The sequence below is a fragment of the Dryobates pubescens genome, chromosome 20 (genome assembly GCF_014839835.1).
Source record: "Dryobates pubescens isolate bDryPub1 chromosome 20, bDryPub1.pri, whole genome shotgun sequence".
Lineage (NCBI taxonomy): Eukaryota > Metazoa > Chordata > Aves > Piciformes > Picidae > Dryobates > Dryobates pubescens.
In genome coordinates, this window is record NC_071631.1 from 4,635,871 (window position 1) to 4,651,720 (window position 15,850).

At 51.4% G+C, this 15,850-nt stretch overlaps 2 protein-coding genes across 2 annotated transcripts; one reads left to right on the top strand and one right to left on the bottom strand.

Moving 5' to 3' along the window:
* Positions 1–513: 513 nt before the first annotated feature.
* Positions 514–2,453, bottom strand: C20H1orf109 (chromosome 20 C1orf109 homolog). Its single transcript, XM_054170899.1, has 4 exons — positions 2,194–2,453; positions 1,937–2,116; positions 1,736–1,854; positions 514–1,366 (listed from the first exon to the last, which is right to left on the bottom strand). Exons 1-4 carry the CDS (start codon positions 2,451–2,453, stop codon positions 1,299–1,301), a joined length of 627 nt encoding a protein of 208 aa, XP_054026874.1. The 3' UTR covers positions 514–1,298.
* A 147-nt stretch (positions 2,454–2,600) lies between these two features.
* CDCA8 (cell division cycle associated 8) lies at positions 2,601–8,019 on the top strand. Its single transcript, XM_054170782.1, has 10 exons — positions 2,601–2,762; positions 2,854–2,982; positions 3,248–3,288; positions 3,671–3,746; positions 4,663–4,799; positions 5,086–5,165; positions 5,466–5,564; positions 5,726–5,852; positions 6,611–6,697; positions 7,061–8,019. The coding sequence occupies exons 1-10, from the start codon at positions 2,681–2,683 to the stop codon at positions 7,103–7,105; spliced, it is 903 nt and encodes a 300-aa protein (XP_054026757.1). The 5' UTR covers positions 2,601–2,680; the 3' UTR covers positions 7,106–8,019.
* Positions 8,020–15,850: the final 7,831 nt, after the last annotated feature.

A 15,850-nucleotide genomic window follows, 5' to 3' on the forward strand; every position in this document is an offset into this window, starting at 1 on the left:
TGTGTTTCCCTGAGAACTCCTCTTTAACAAGGTAGCTCCAGCTGCTAACTTCCTTTTATTGCATTCCTGAGGGACAGATTTTCCTGCAAGAACACTTCAGCAGCTCTGCTCCAAAAATAAAGGCATTACAGCTCAGCCTACAGTCATCCTTTAAGCCTTGTGCAATGGACATGTGGCTGTACATCTGCTCTGTTCTGCTCTCAATCAGCCCAAACCCAGAACCAGGCAGGTTGCTCATGCAGAGTCAGAATCCATCCTCCCACCTTGGTGAACAGAGATTCCAATCACCCAGAAGCCAAACCGAGGCCAGGAGGGTGACTTGATTCCTCTTTGCATCAAGCACCATCCTGTGCAGACCCAGCAGTGGCTGGGCAGTCCTAGCAGCCCCCTCCCGGGCCCCAGGGCGGCTCTCAGAGGTCGAGCAGTGCCCTCAGGTGGTGACAGGGACTCCCCAGGCCTGAGGCCACCTTTGCCATACAAACCAGGGAACACACACAGCTACAACGTGCCCGAGGACAGCTCTTTATTTGGGCTTCTCTGAGAAGCTACAATTTCTCACCAAACATTAGAGAGAGGCATTCCACCACTTTCCAGAAGTGTTATAGAGGATCTGTGCCATGGCCAACAAAAGATGCCCCTGGAGCTGGCAGCTGCTGCTGCTTCAGAGCAGGGAGTTTCTAGGACTGGTTTAACCCTGTCCCAGCACAAAACCCCAAGGTGATACAGACTCCAACACACATGAAAACTGTCTGTGAGAGAGCTCAGGCCTTCACACATCCCATCAGTGCACCCTCAAGCCAGATTCACTCATTTTCAGTGTACAGGTGGGATGAAAGCAACTCCCTGCTCAGAGGCATAAGGTGCAAACAGCTTCTAAGCCCTGACTTGACAGCTTTTATTTACTTGTAAGGACAGCACCTAAACATCTTCCTCACAGGGTGTCAGCCTGTTGGACCTTACATTACTCTCACTTCTTTGTGACACACCTCACATTATTAAATCCAAACATAATTCTGAGTACACAAAATATCCATGACAGGCAGATGAAAGGACAATCTCTGCAGCTGAAGATGACCCTCTGCCCTTCATGGCTTGCTCAGCTCAGCCTCTTCCCCAAACACCAAGTCCATTTCTTCTTGGGAATGAAACAGTCCAAGCAGTTCCTGCTGAGGAAAGTATCCAACTCATTCAGCTTCCAAAAACCACCAGTAAAGCTTCCTCAGGTCACTGTCTTCTGTGTCATCTCAGGGCATACCAGACTCTCAAAGCTGGTCAGTGTCAATCCCTCCTGTCCTCCATCAGGAACCTGGAGAGCAGCACAGTTCCCGCTGGTTGTCCACAAACAGAGAGACCTTGAGGAGTGTATCTGAGGTGGGAAAGAAAAATCCAACCATTAGCCTCCTGCCTTTGTTTTCTGTATGCTGTACCCACAAAGCCAACTTGCCCTTTTAAAGAAAAGCTAAGTCAGAAGGCCAAGTGAAACAGTCACCAAGCCCCTTGTGGCACTATGAAGGCCACGCTGCTCCCAGCTGCACCACGCAGCATTTGCAGCTGCACCTCAGCTCACAAGATCTCACAGCAAGTCACAAAGCTGCAAAGCAAACAGTGTCAGCTACTGCTGCTGAGACCCAGGAGCAGCACCGAGCCTGGGCAAGAGCCAGGCCTTCAGCCCATAGGGAGATCTCAGCACAGAGCTGAGGATAAGGCCCTGTGGCTCTGCTCTAAGTGGACCTACCTTGAACAATGCCTCCCTTGTAGCGCTCCAAAATATTCTCCCATGACTGTGGGAGAGCTTCCACGTCCACCAGGCTGTCACAGCTGATGCCGAGGAGAAAAAGTTTGCTCTCCAAGTACCTTTGTGCTCGGTAAGGACAGCAAACAGAACGATCCCCGCCCCGTTCAGCGGTGCCCGCAGAGCCCCACCGCGGAAGGATACAGGTGCCGGTAGTAGCGCTCCACGTCCTGCAGCCCCTCCAGCACATCCGCCAGCGAGGGGCAGCGCGGCCCGCGCCGCAGGGCCGCCTCCAACCCCAGTTCTGCCGCCCGCTCCTCGTACAGCCGCAGCACACGAGCTCCACCGGCCCCCACGGCGTCCCGCACGGCCCGCAGCTCCGCCCTGCACGGCAAAGCGGACTGAGCAGCTGCGGCCCGTCACCGCTACCACCGCTGTCCCCACCACTGCCACCGCCTCACCGCCGGGCACCGAGCTGCTCCAGCAGCGCCTCGGCCGCGCCGCGCTGCTTCCGCCACAGCCGCTGCTGCAGGTCACCGAAAGCCTCCAGGGGCGAGCCGCCCCAAGGCAGCCGCTGTGCCGCCCGCATCTGCGCCGCCAGCCCGGCCAGCGAGGCCAGCAGCGGCGCGCAGGCGGCCAGCGCCTCCCGCCAGGCCGTGTCCAGCCGCGTAACTGCCGCCACCCACTCCCGCAGCGCCGCCGCCACAGCGGCCGCCGCCATGGGGACCACCGAACCGGAAGCGCTTCCCAAGGCGCGTCATTACGCCGCGCTGCGTAGGGCGCTGATTGGTTGTGCCCTGCCGAACATGATTGGTCGCGATGCTCTAGACGCTGATTGGCCGGTCCGCGGCGGCGGTTGAGTTTCAAAGCGCGGCGGACGGCAACGCTTCCGGCCCCGACCCGGTCCTCGCCTCGTCTTCATTGCGATCCGGTCCCGGTCCCGCCGCTATGCCTTCCGTACAGAAGAAGAATGGGTCGAGTGCCCGCGACAGGAAGCTGGCGGCTTTCCTGAAAGACTTCGACCGCGAGGGTAGGCCGTGGCGCGGCCGGTTTTGCGGCGGGAGGGGAGCAGAGCAGGCCCTGGGCCCGGAGCTGTGGCTGAGCCCTGTGTATCCCTGCAGTGCAGAGCCGAGTGGAGCGGCTGCAGATGAACGGGCAGCAGCTTATTAAGGAGATGGAGAACCTGTACGACATGGAGGTCCTGCGGCTGCCGGTAGCGGTCCGAGGGATGAGCTGGGTCGATTACTGCGGTACGGGACAAGACCGGGAATGGGTGCGGGGGAGGTGCTGGGCCATGTTTTCCCTCACATGGTAATAGCAGCCGGGGTCTTCTCGCCGGGTGCCTACCGTATAGCCTGCCCGCTGGTCGGAAGCTCTGCTCTTTGTCTCCACTCGCTGCCAAGAAAACCGGCTTGTGCTGGTTTTCTGCGCCCTGGTGGTGACGTATTGCAGTCTGTCTGCTGCACAGGCTCTCCTCGGCATGTAGCGATATCTTACCAAATATTCTCTTTTTAGTTAAAGGAGGAAGCAAAAAGGCATTGGAAGAGGCAGCAATGGTAGGTACCTAGCATAAACACTCGAGCTGTGCACTGCTGCAGGGGTTGTCTGTGTAGCAGGGGTCACATCAATATAAATGCTGCTGGGAGGTGCCTGCAAAGAACACAAACTTTTTTGGCAAGTGAATGTATTTTTGGCTTGGTTGAGTAGTAGGGAGTGGGTGAGGTGTAGCTGCAGAACAAAGTGGATTAGTTGTGCAGCACATGCTGTTAGTTGTGCAGCTCTTGTGCTGTTGTCACCTGCCAAATAACATGAAAGGTCCCAGCTTGAGTAAAACAGAAAAAATGGAGATATTCTTGCTGTAAGATTAAGGATTTTCTCTGCTGCTTGGCTTTCTTAGCCAGCTCTCCTAATGGTGTCATGACTTGGTTTTAATTTTAGGTAGACCTGGAAATAAGAGAAATAAACAAGCTGACAGTGGAAGCTATCCAGACTCCTTTTAAAATTGCCAAGAAAGGTCAGTTTGTTTGAAATGTTGTGATGAGTTCAGTGAGATGAAAGCATGGCATTGGTTGCATACTGTGAACATTGACTCAGTTCTTGCTTGCATTCCTCAGTGCATTTAAAGACAGGATAAGAATCACAGAACCACCAAAGGTTAGAAAAGACCTCAAAGATCCTCAAGTCCAACCCCTCACCACAGGCCTCATGACTAAACCATGGCACCAAGTGCCACGTCCAATCCGCCCTTGAACACCTCCAGGGATGGCGACTCCACCACTTCCCTGGGCAGCCCATTCTAATGAATCCTGCTTTTATTCCTGTCATCTGCAGTGGCTCTGTCACCAACATTGGGAAATCAAACTCCTTAGCACTTCTGCGCTGTCAAGAAGCAGCAAAATGTCTGTCTGCATGAGTCACTCAAGGGTCCCCAAACCTCCTCCTCATGTTACCCTTCTGTGGCACCAAGGAGACTTTCCTTGTTTGCTCACCTGGCTTAAGTTCTCTAGAAGAAATTTCACCCTCACCAACCCCTGGTTTCATTCTTTTCTGTCCTTGGTTTGCATATTTGAATCACACAGGTGGTCTTTGAGCTGATTAGGCCTCACATTCCAAACTAAAAATCTGTGACAACATCTCATGACCAACTTGTGGCAAACAGTAAAAGCCCTCTGGAGGTCTGGTGCCAAAAATGGAGGGGTCTTTGAAATGCAGGCAGCTTAATGCCTGACCTTTGAAATGTGAACCTAAGCTAACATCTCTGCCTGTTAAAACACTCAGAATACTCTGGGACAGTTCTTTGTCAGCGGTTTGGATGACACTGGAAGCTGGGTTTCAGAAACATTGCTGCCATTGTTTACTGTTTACCTCAACTGCTAACTGGTCACATACAGCTGTTGATTTGCAACTGAGATGGCACTTCCTCTTCCTAGTGGGAAAAGCCAAACAGAATATTGAAGCTATTGAAGAAGTAGAGCCTTCTTTGCTTCCTCAAGCCAAGAAAACAAAACATGACAACGAATGTCTTCCAGACTCAGAAACTGAAAACATCAACCCAAGAACTGCAAAGGTAAATAGTTCCTAGTGGTAGCTTTATTCCCAAGATACAGAGTACTTGCTGAGCTGATGCCTGTGGTGATGCAATTATCCAGGATCTTTGAGGGGGACTTCAAATCAGATACCACTTCCTGAAACTTTTAGTGATAGGAGAAGCTTGCATGCGTTTGTTTCTGGACTCTTGTGCTGTAAAAAGGACCCTGTTGAGTCAAGTGTTTTGTCTGGGAGCGTGTGTTTGTTGTGGACTCAGCTGTCACAGGAGAGGGAGGTACCTGATTTGTGAGTAATGTGTGTTACAGGTGAAGGCCTCCACTAAAAAAGTGCCAGTGTCCAGGAGCAGAAGAGCTGCTTCATCAAGAGTGAAGCGCATGAGTAAAAGGTAACAGAGGGGAGTCTGTCTCTGGAGTTGGGATGGAGAGTAAGTGTAGAGTGCTGGTAGAGCTCTTACAGGGAGTGGAGGCTGCCTGCTGCTGTTAGGCAAGATCAGCTGATCTGACAGTGAATAAAGAACAGGCAGCTTCCTTCCCTGTGAGGAGCAGCTGTCCCTAGCTCTGGGGTACACTTTTGGTTAGCAAGAAGCTTCAGGCTTTCTGCGGTGATAACCTCGGTCAAATCGTTGCTAAGGTACTTTGCTCAAAGCGTTCTTGTGAGCAGATGTTTGTTTATTTCCCTTTAACAGGTCAAGCAAAAACAGCTTTATCACTCCAGCTACTGGGAGAATGGTTGAATTCTGTGCTCGGGGAGGCAACTCCATGCTGACACCCAGATTTGATTCCAGGTTTGCCTTCTGTTAAATCTCTCATCACCTCTTGTACGAGGGATTGCCTTGCCTATAGCTTGTCTTTCACCTGTTAGTGGCAGGCACTTTGAACCTGAAATGAATGGCTTGTAGTCAAAGTGCTCTGCAGTGGCATCACTTACCTGTAAGGTGTGTTTCAGTGTGTTCAAGACCCCAGGCCTCCGTGTGCCCACGCTGAACGAGCGCGTCTACACCATCTCTGCCAACGGCAGCCCCCTCGCCGACAGCTCTGATGTCTTCATCACTGTCCCCATTGGAGGAGGGGAGGTAAATCAGGAGCTTTGCTCTCAAATCTCTGCTGAAGGATTCATTGGGAATTTCCTGGGGGCCTTACCAGCTTCAAGTCATCTACTCTTGTCTCTTCAGTGGTGCCACTGGGGTTTATCAGGGTGTTGATGCAGCTTGGTTCTTACCATGGGGGATATTTAGTCAGAAGCAGGAGCCCTTTCAAGCTGGGCAAAGCAAAATCATAGAATGGCTTAGGTTGGAAGGGACCATCTGCTCCAACCTCCCTTCTATAGGCAGGGACACCACTTGGCTGCTCAAGGCCTCATTCAGCCTGGCCTTGGAAGACACCTCAGGGAGAAGGCATCCACAGCCTCCCTGGGTAACCTATTCTAGTGTCTCACCACCCTTGTACTGAAGAACTTCTTTCGAAGATCTAGTCTAAGCTTGCTCTCCCTCAGCTTAAAATCATTCCCTGTTGTCTTATTGCCAGACACCCTTATGAAAAGTCCCTCTCCAGTCTTCCTGTAGGATCCCTTCAGGTACTGGAGGGCAGCTATGATGTTTTGCTGTGTATTTAAGTGAGGTTTAAAGCAGCTTCTGCTGGCAGCAGAGTGTTAATGCACTGTAAGAAAGGTAGGAGGTGAGCTTCTAGTCAAGATGAATGCATCTCTCTGCCTGGGCATATTTTCTCTTGCTCTGTTCAGACTCAGATATATTTACTTTTGAAGCTTTTTGCTGCTTCCAGCTGGCACAGCTGGTCAAACCCTAAGATTTGGGGTGGTTGTTTTTTTTCACAGTGCCTTCGTTTAACAGCAAATGATTTGACCAGGAAGAATCTTCTTCATCTGAACCCAGAGGCCCAAGGAGTTATGAAGAAGCTCTCAGTAAGTCCTGAGGTTAAAAGGCAGCATTGTCACTGCCTCAACAGTTCCTGGACTGTTGAGCTGTGCTGTAAACTATTTTTTTTTACCCCTCATTTGCTTGTATTTTGGCTCATGTCAGGGGTCAAGAAGCATAAACTTGAGGGGCGGAAGGCGGGGAAGTAGGTTTGTTACATCTGCTTTGGCACACGCTGCGGATAAAACCTGAGGCTGTTGGTAAAAGGCTGTTGTCAATGGTTTGAGAAACTGCATCAAACTGTCCTCTGCTTCAGGCAGAAGCTGAGGTGCCTGTGGGCTGTAAGTGTTATGGTTTTCCAAACCATTACAAAGCGTCAGAGTGCTGATTGATTTCTCTCTTCTTTCTAGGTTCGTCTGGCACAAGCTTGCAGCGTTACAAAAAACTACAGATGAAGCTTGGACTGCTGAGACCTCTCTGTAAATACAGAAAGTTACCTTGAGGACTGCTGAGACCTCTGTAAATACAGGAAGCTGACCTTGAGGACTGCTGCTTTTAGTTCTTGTTCTAATTTGTGGCTTCCATTAACTTACAGGATGGAAGTTCAGAACTGGTTTTTCTACCTATAGCATGGAATGGCATTAGAATAGATTGCAGTTTTTATCTTTGTTTTCAGGAAAATAGAACTCCAACTTTTTGTTTCCTTCAAGGTTTAGACCAACATACAGTTCTCTCGGGCTGGCAGAGCAGCAGGCTGGGCAGAGGGGCTCTTATGGTATCTTGCAGAAGATGCAAGTAGTGGACACAAGTGACTAGAGCTTGCCTGTGTCTGGGTGAAGAAGGCAGATCAGATTTGTGCTTCCTTCCAAGCAGGGCCTTTCTCTACAAATACCCTTAAAGGGTGGCGACTGTCACAGTGCAGGACCTGAGCTACATCAAGGGAAGTTCCAAGGCCTGAATGGAAGTCCTGTAGCTCATGATGCTGCCATGAACAGCAATCCTTTGGTTCCTGCAGCAGCCACTGTATTTTTAACTGGCTTGAAGTAAGCAATATTAGGTGTTTCATTGTTAAAGAAATAAAGGATCCCTCATTGCTTACAGAAAATGCAGAAATCTTCATCTATTCCAGACTGATGCCAGTTCCACTTTAAATGTCACCCCCTGGGAAAGGTTGCTGTACGGATTGAAAGTGTAAGTGGAAGCACACATCTGGCTTAATACTTCCATGTGAAATGAAGCAGGGAGGAAGCCTGGCCTCTGCTTTCCTCCAACCACCATCCTACTGTTCACAGCCTAGAGGGGCAGGGCCAGAGCTGTACAAAGCACTGGCTCTCTGTGGGAAGCTTGCATGAAATCTTCACTGTAAAAGACTCACTCAGACCTCAGGGTTCGTTTTTGGGAATCCTTGCAGTGGTACAGGATGGGAGAGGAAACTTCTCTTGTCTGTTGAACTAAGGTATGGGATCCCTTAAAAGCCTGGGCAGCTTTGGTTCCTGAAGCATTTCTTAGTGTGCATCAATGTCAGATGTGTAACATGGCACCTGCAGGAGCCAGGCTGATAACCCTTCCTCTGTTTCAGCAGGAAGCCAACATGAGAACATTTTATCTGGTGTGTTAAGAGAGCACTCAGTAAAGAACTTTTCTCTCTAACTCAGTCTAAGGTTTCTTTTCTCAGATGAAGCCAATTTCTTTGCTGGCTGGCACATTGTCCTTCCAAAGCTACCTTTTTGTCCTTGATTTAAGCAGGGATGTTGAGAGTGGCAATTTTTTGAGGTTTGGAAAAAGTTCTCCTTTGGGGAAAAAACAAAGACTGCAGCACAGCTGAGAAAGAAGAATGGGAAAAGCTATCAGAGGTAACCTGTGCTTTGGTGGCGTGGGAGGTGGTTTGTAAATCAGCATGAGCATGGATTTCCTTTAGAAGGCAAGAAGGGCCCTGGAATGCCAACCTCAGGAATATGCTTGGAAATCACCAAGAGAGTTTGGCAGCTTCCAAGTCCTAACTGCAGGTGGCAATGTTGTAAACTACTAAGCCACATTTGCTTTGCTGTCACTGTTGAATTCTGTTAACATTAATTAGTGGGGGGGGGGGGAGGAAAACCAACCAATTAGTGAAGCTGTAAATAAGGCTGTAACACACTTGCTTTGATACAGATGTAGTCAAGATTAAATGTGTCTTTACTGGGAAGAAACTGGGGTGTTCAATGAGCTTGGAGAATTCTGTTGATTGCTGTCTGCTCTTAAAAGCCTCAGTCAATCTTCAGGGTCCTGTGCTGTGTTACACTGTCAGCCATCTGGCTCTCCTCTTTAACGCTGAGGAAAGGATTGTTGGTAAAGCCAGGAATTTTAGGCAGTGGTTCTGTTCCTCCTGGGGGTGGGCAAGGAGATGCAGATGCAGTTTGGCTGTTTCTCCAGATGGCAAAAACCTCACAGCCCTGCAGGCCTGCCCAGCTCCTGACAGAGCCATACCCTCATTCCTAGCTCCAGATGCCTGTGCCATACCTTCCTGACTCCTGAAGGGTGCCGAGCTGTATTCGTGTGTTACTGCACTTAGCACTTCATGCCTGCAGCAAGACACTGCTTGCAAAACAGCATTTAGCACTTGGAAGTCTGGAGGAAGCACAAGCTGTAGAACTTGGGGGTGGGGAGGGTGTCACAGCTGCATTTCAATTTGGGCTTTCTGTACTGGATTTGCTGGGGTGTAGGCAGCCACAGCTCCAGGTCCTCTGCAGTGGTGGCACAGGAAGCACAGCGTCCCTAGCACAACCAACAATGCTGTTCCCATTCCAGCTTCCTTCTCCAATTGCCAGGGTGAGTTAATTGTATCTGACATGAATTAAAGCATTCTGGCAGCTAATAGCTGAACAGATTCATCACCTCAACCCATTCTGCATGCTGCTGCCTGCACTGTGTGCTGCTCTAGAAGGTGGGCAAGCAGCAGTTCATGTTGCTCGTGTGAAGTGTTGGCATCACTCTGGCCCTCTTGCACACTCCCTGGCAGCTGCATTTTGTTGAACAAAGCAGAAAGTCCTCAGTTCAAGCACAGGGGCACACAGGGGAGCTGGCTGACCTCTCTGTGGAGCTGGGGGAGGATTTGTGTCTCTATTTTCTGCGCTAGCCTGGCTGTAGTCTGAACTGCTCTGTAAATGGAGTGATGGGAAATAAAAAGCAACGCAGGAGACAACTGTTCCCTCGGGCTGGGAGAGGCTGCATCCATCATGGGCAGAGCAGTTCAGCCTACAGACTGACATTGGCTTGTGTCACCTGAGCTGCTATCAGGTGCTATGAGCATTGCTTCAGGGATTGTCCTCTGAACAGAGCCAGTCTGAAGGGAAGGACTGGAGGACACTGAGATACCTTCTCAGAATGTGGTTTTTATGCAAGTTTCTGCCAAGAACTGAACTGTGTGGCCCTCAAGGACCTGTGCTTTGTGTTAAGAGGTGAGGGTCTGCAGAAGGAATGAAGCCCTTCTTGTTTTGTGCATGGCTGGGTGCATGAGAAAAAGTGGGGGTTGTGGTGGTGATTTCAGACCTGATGTAGGGCTGAGAGCTGTGGCTTCACTGTAGGAAAATGGTTTGGGGAGTAATGGCCCTAGTTTGCTGGATTGCTGAGCACTGACTTCTTAAGGTCAAACCTCCTGACCTTCAAAAGTTTCCTTTGGAACAGAGCAAGCTGTGGTGGTCCTTCCAGCACAGAGCAAACGCACAGCAAGGCTTGTCTGTGTTTCAGCAGAGCTTTTGCACTGCTGGATAACCACAGTCTCACAGGCTGGGAAGCGTTCCTGCCTTCCTTGGCTGGCACCAGGCACAGCAGCCACCCCTCCAGGCAGGAGTTCCTGCACACTGTGCCCTGGGAGGGTGCTCAGGAGTTTTAGGGCTTGTGCTCCAGCTTTGCTCTGGGTGTGAGAACTTCAAAGTTCAGCCCAAACTCATCACAGAAATGTGAAACGATTAATCCAGAGAAATAATGAGCAGAATGGGTACCCAGAGAGGAATCTTCCCAGGATGTGCTGACATTGAACTCCCACAAAGGGCCTGGTAGATAATGATCCTAATAGGTGGCTCTTGCAGGCAATTTGATAGATGTGCACCATCAAGCATTGTCAGAAATAGCTCTGGCTCCACCACAGGCGTTTATCATCGTGGGCACCTTGCAGGTGGTCACTGATTCAGTGACATTGTAAGAAACAAACAGGTAACTGTTCCCTGCTTGCTGATGGAAGGGCTGATGGCTTAGAACAAACCAGAGCTGTCCCTGGGCAATTCTTTCATGCAGGAGTTTTTGGTTTGAAGGTGCAGAACAGTGTGCAACTCCTCCAGCTGCCTTGTGCAGTCCTGCCAGAAGTCTGTGTTTCCTGGGTCAGCTGAAGGTGTAATGGGAAATACTCCTTAGCATTCCTGAAAGGGATCTGGAGGAGTTCATAGAATCATAGAATGGCTTCAGTTGGAAGGGACCTTAGAGATCTTCTACTCTGACCTCCTTGCCAGGAGCAGGGACTCCTCTCAACTGGATTTGGCTGCTCAAGGCTGGTTCACAGCTGAGCAAAGTGCAATTTTTAAACAGGACAAAAAGAATCTCCCCTGGGAGATGAGTCCATGGGTCCCAGATCTGCTGCCACCTGCCTTCCTGCCTGGTCCACAAACTGCAAGATGTGGCCAGCTGGTTCCTCACCCTTCTGCTGAAGGGGAAGGTGCTGTTGGTAGATCACAAGACAGCGATGAGGAGGCCTAGCTGGTGCTGGTCCTCGGCGTGGTGCTCAGACTCCTGTTGCACACAAGTGGCCTCAGTGCTGAAGAGCTGTGACCCCTGCTGTGGAGAGAGAAGTGAAAGATGGAGCAGAGGGGAGTGCAGGGGTTCAGCTCTTCCACTGCTTTCCATGGCCCATCAAACCTTCCTTCTGTGATTGCTGAGAGGACAGATGCTGAGTTACCCTCCCTCAGCTGGGGGAGCATCCTGCCTGCTCTGCTTAAGCTTCAACTTTGCCTTTCTCCCTCCTTCCCTTGCGGCTGTGGTTTGGGTGGGCGCTGCTTTGCTCGGTTGGCTTTTTACTAACTGACAAAAAGATTCAACATTTAATTAACCTGACTGACACCATTTAGCAGTTGGGCCCTCAATTAGATGTAATGTATTAATTAGAAGATGTGAGTGGTGGTGGTGGGCGTTCCCGGCTGGCATCTCGCCGCGGGGAAGCTGCATCCCCAGCGCTTTGTTGGGCTGCGCTCTGCCCGTTGCCATCTGCTCCAATGTGGTGTTCCCCGTGGGACCCCACAGCTGACCTCCACTGCTGTGCTGGGGACTCCAGGAGACAAACCAAAGGTTGCTGTCTGCCATGGCTTGGGCTGCAGCCTGTGTGCCTCTCATTAATCATGCTGCAGGGTGAATCCTGGAGGTGTGCAGTGGGAGAGGAGCCTTGCTGCCGGGCTCGCTTCTCTTCCCACGTGCATGTTGCTCAGGGGGGGATGAGTGGTCTCTTGGCAAGTTTCTGGTGGCTCATCTTGGAGGGGTATGTTGGTTGGGAAGAGTCAGTCCTGGGGGATTTGTGTAAGGGGCCAGAGGGGCTTAGCTTAGCTTGTGGGTAGGAAATTTGTTGATGATACAGAAGAGTTCCCAAGGAGCTGTGCTGTTCTGTGCTGAGGTCCCTGGGGAAGTGGTTGTTCTTTGTGTGTCCTCTGCTCCACGGTGTTGGGTCACAGCCCATCCTTCCAGTCCCAGCCAGCTGGCAAAACAAGGAGGGTTTTCCCCTCCTGCAGCAGCACCAGCCTCTGATGCCTGCATCTGAGGGTCTGACACCTCTGCTGAGTCTGGCTTCCCTCCAGCCACGGTGCCATTCCCACAGGGTGAGAAACCCAGGTGTGCCAAGCCCCCTCCAGCAAGGTGAGCCCCTTTCTGAGGTGAACACCAAGTATTTGCTTCCAGGAGGAGGTGCCCACAAGGCAGGCTGGGTCGTGGCTTTCACAACCAAGTTTGATCCTGCCAGGAGACCAAAATCAGTGTATCAAATTTATTCATAGGTAGCAGCTTTCTTAAAGGCAGGAGGATTTCTTTCTCAGCTGTGCTGCAAATCAGATCTGTGTTGTCCAGTGAATCTCATTTCCAGCCAGATAATACGAAAAGTGCTGTGGCTGGAGCTCACTGTGGGATTGCAGGGTGCCACTGCTCAGCTGTCACAGCAGTGCTGGGGGAAGCAGAAATGTCCTCTTAAAATCCAGCGCTGGGAAACGCAGCTTATGGGGTGAGAACTTCAGAACAATTTCATCCTTAGCCCTGATGAGAGCAGGGGAAGAAATTCTCTATTTATCTCAGAAAATTAGTGCCCATAAGCCACAGAGCTTTACCACTCTGCTCCCCTGGAAGCATCATTACACTGAAAAATGGGATTAGACAGAATTGCTAATTTTAACATCACACACAGAGAGACCCAAATCCCAGGCACCCTCCTGTCTCTCCAGGGAAAGATTTAGTGCCTGCTACAACATAATTAATTTAATTTCCCCTTAATGAGGGTGTGACAGTTAATAGGGAAGTCATCTCTGTAAATTTCCTTGTCATCCCCAATGCCTCTGCCCCCAAGTGCCAGGTCCTGCCTGTGCCTCCACAAGAATCAGCAAAGGTCCCTCTGGAGCCTGAAGCTGCCATGGCAGAGGGTGAAGGGAGGGATTCCCTCTGTCTGAGACTCAATTCCATCAGTCCCAGCAAGGGCCACAGCCCTATTTGTGTTCACTGAGTCACTGTGGGTGCAGTTATCACAGGATCACAGGATGTCAGGGGTTGGAAGGGACCCAAAGAGATCACCGAGTCCAACCCCCCTGCCAGTGCAGGACCACAGAATGTAGCACAGGTCACAGAGGAGCACATCCAGACAGGACCTAAAAGTCTTCAGAGGAAGAGTCCACTGCCAGCGTCCGTCCTCTGCTCTGCCGCTGTCTGTCCTCTGCTCTGCCGCTGTCTGTCCTCTGCTCTGCCGCTGTCTGTCCTCTGCTCTGCCGCTGTCTGTCCTCTGCTCTGCCGGTGCTGCGTGGTCCCGCCCCCTCGAGAAATCGATAGCCGCCGGTTCTGGGTCAGTCCCCTCGCAGCACACAAACCCTGCTGGTTTTGCACTGAGCAGGGAAACCAGGGCCTTTCATACACAATTCGAAATTAATTACTTTGCTGTGAGGCAGAAACTGGAAATGTTAATGGGATCTCAGCTCCATCACAGCCCCTCCTTGGGAGCTACCTCAGGAGCCCTGAACAGTGCCAGGACCCGGATGAAGCCCCAAATCAAAGGGATGGAGTGGGAGACGCGGCCGTGATCCTTAGTGCTGAGGCATAAAGCCATTGGAAAAGGTCAATTTATCCTTGTCCTGTATCCCTCACACAAACAGCGCTGGGGGCTTGAGTGCCTGCTGCAGCGTCTCCCAGCGGCAATGGGAGAGGGGCACGGGGAGGGCTCTGCCTTGGATAGAAGCTGATCTCCCATGCAGGGTGACCTGGTGGCCTGGGAAGCTGGATCCTGATGGCACTTGATTGATGGGATCTGAGGAGTTGCTCTGTCTCAATGTCAGTCAGCCTGCTTCTGCTGACTGCAAATGAAGGTAGCAGAAATTGGGCAGTGATCAGTGCCAGATGGAAAGCGCCATGGAAAATGCCTTCTGTCTGAGCAGGCAGCCTAGGAGGGAGGCTTGGCCAGGGCAGTGCTGAGCACTCAGCTCCTGCACGCTCACAAATGCTCCTGCTTTGTCTTTTGGTGCTCAATTACTGCACACAAAGATGATGGGAGATGCAGCTCCATAGGAACCTGATGGGCAAAGAAACCACCTCCAAGAGCTGCCAGCTCCAAGAGCTGCCAGCTCCAAGTGCTGCCAGCTCCAAGCAGCTCTCTCAGATAAAACAGGAGATGCTGTGATCCTGCCAGGCAGAGCAGGGATCTGAAAGGCAACAGCTTTGCACTTCACAGCAAACAGGGCAGAGCAAAGTCACCCTTGGAGGGGTGAGAGCCTGTGCAGGCACAGGGGGAGCAGAGCTGCTGGGCACTGGAGGCACCCTGATGGGCAGCAGTGAGGCTCATCTGTGTATTACATTGCAGCACAATGCCCACCTCCAGGGTGTGGGAGCACATCCCCCCCAAGAGCAGCACAGTTCAGCCCTTTAAGGCAGGAGGGAGATTGAGTGGTGCTGAGCATAAACTGCATGATCTGCACCTACATGAGCATTGGGTTCATTTCCACAGGTGTGTCCAGTTACCCATACTTGAGTGCCTGACAAGTTCAAGTGTAAGCACTCAGAATAGTACCCATGCATGGGCCCCATTAGCAGATGCCTGAGCCCCATGTTGGGTGCTTACGGTGAGGTGGTGGCCAGGGGCTGCTAAGACCCCTCTGGCATGAGTGTGACACTTCATTGTGCACTGAAAAGCTAGCCTGGCAGAGGAGCCAGCCATGCCCTGGTGCAGGCAGATTCCAGAGTGGGTGACCCAAGGGAGGAGGAGGTTTGTGGCTGGAGATGCTCCACCATGGAAAGCTGCTGTGGGGCAGGGCTGAGCCAGGGGTGCCAGCAGAGCTGAGGAGGTCTCAGCTCCTATCTTCAGGAGCTGGAGCACACAGGGTGCCGCCTGTGGGTGTCCCCTTGAAGGACACATCCCAAACCTGTGCCAGCACAGGACAAAACAGTGACAAGGCTCCACCTGCTCACTATAAATAAAAGCCCTTGCAGAAGAGAACCAATTTCCCTTTGGGACGGTGCCGGCGATCCTAATCCCATTACGTTTGGCAAATAATCTCTCTGGTGCTTTTCCTCTTGTTTGAGGAACCAGCACCTCGCTGTGCATGACTTACAGCATCATTTTCTCATCAAATACCCAACTCACCTAGAAATGAGGAGGTCCAACAGCAGAGAGAGGAAACTTTGGAGGCAAAGTTTGATGCTAATAGCCTAAGTTAATTGCCAATTGTTTGGAGCGGGATCGTTGGAGCCTGTGGCTCACTCCACATAATAACTTCTCCCTCCTCAGACACCTTCCCCATCTGGCGCTTCCATCTGTTCCCCACAACACTTGGAGAAGGTTTGCTGCAGGAAGTTTCTTCGTGCAGAGTGCTGGAGCTCCAGGAAGGGTACTGCCTGCTGCTGGGCGTTGACAGGAGTGGGCAGCACAGCCCGGGCATTCTCGGAGGCTGGGTTCTCATGGTGGTCCCTCAGACCCTGAGCAGAGCATCTCTGCAGACATC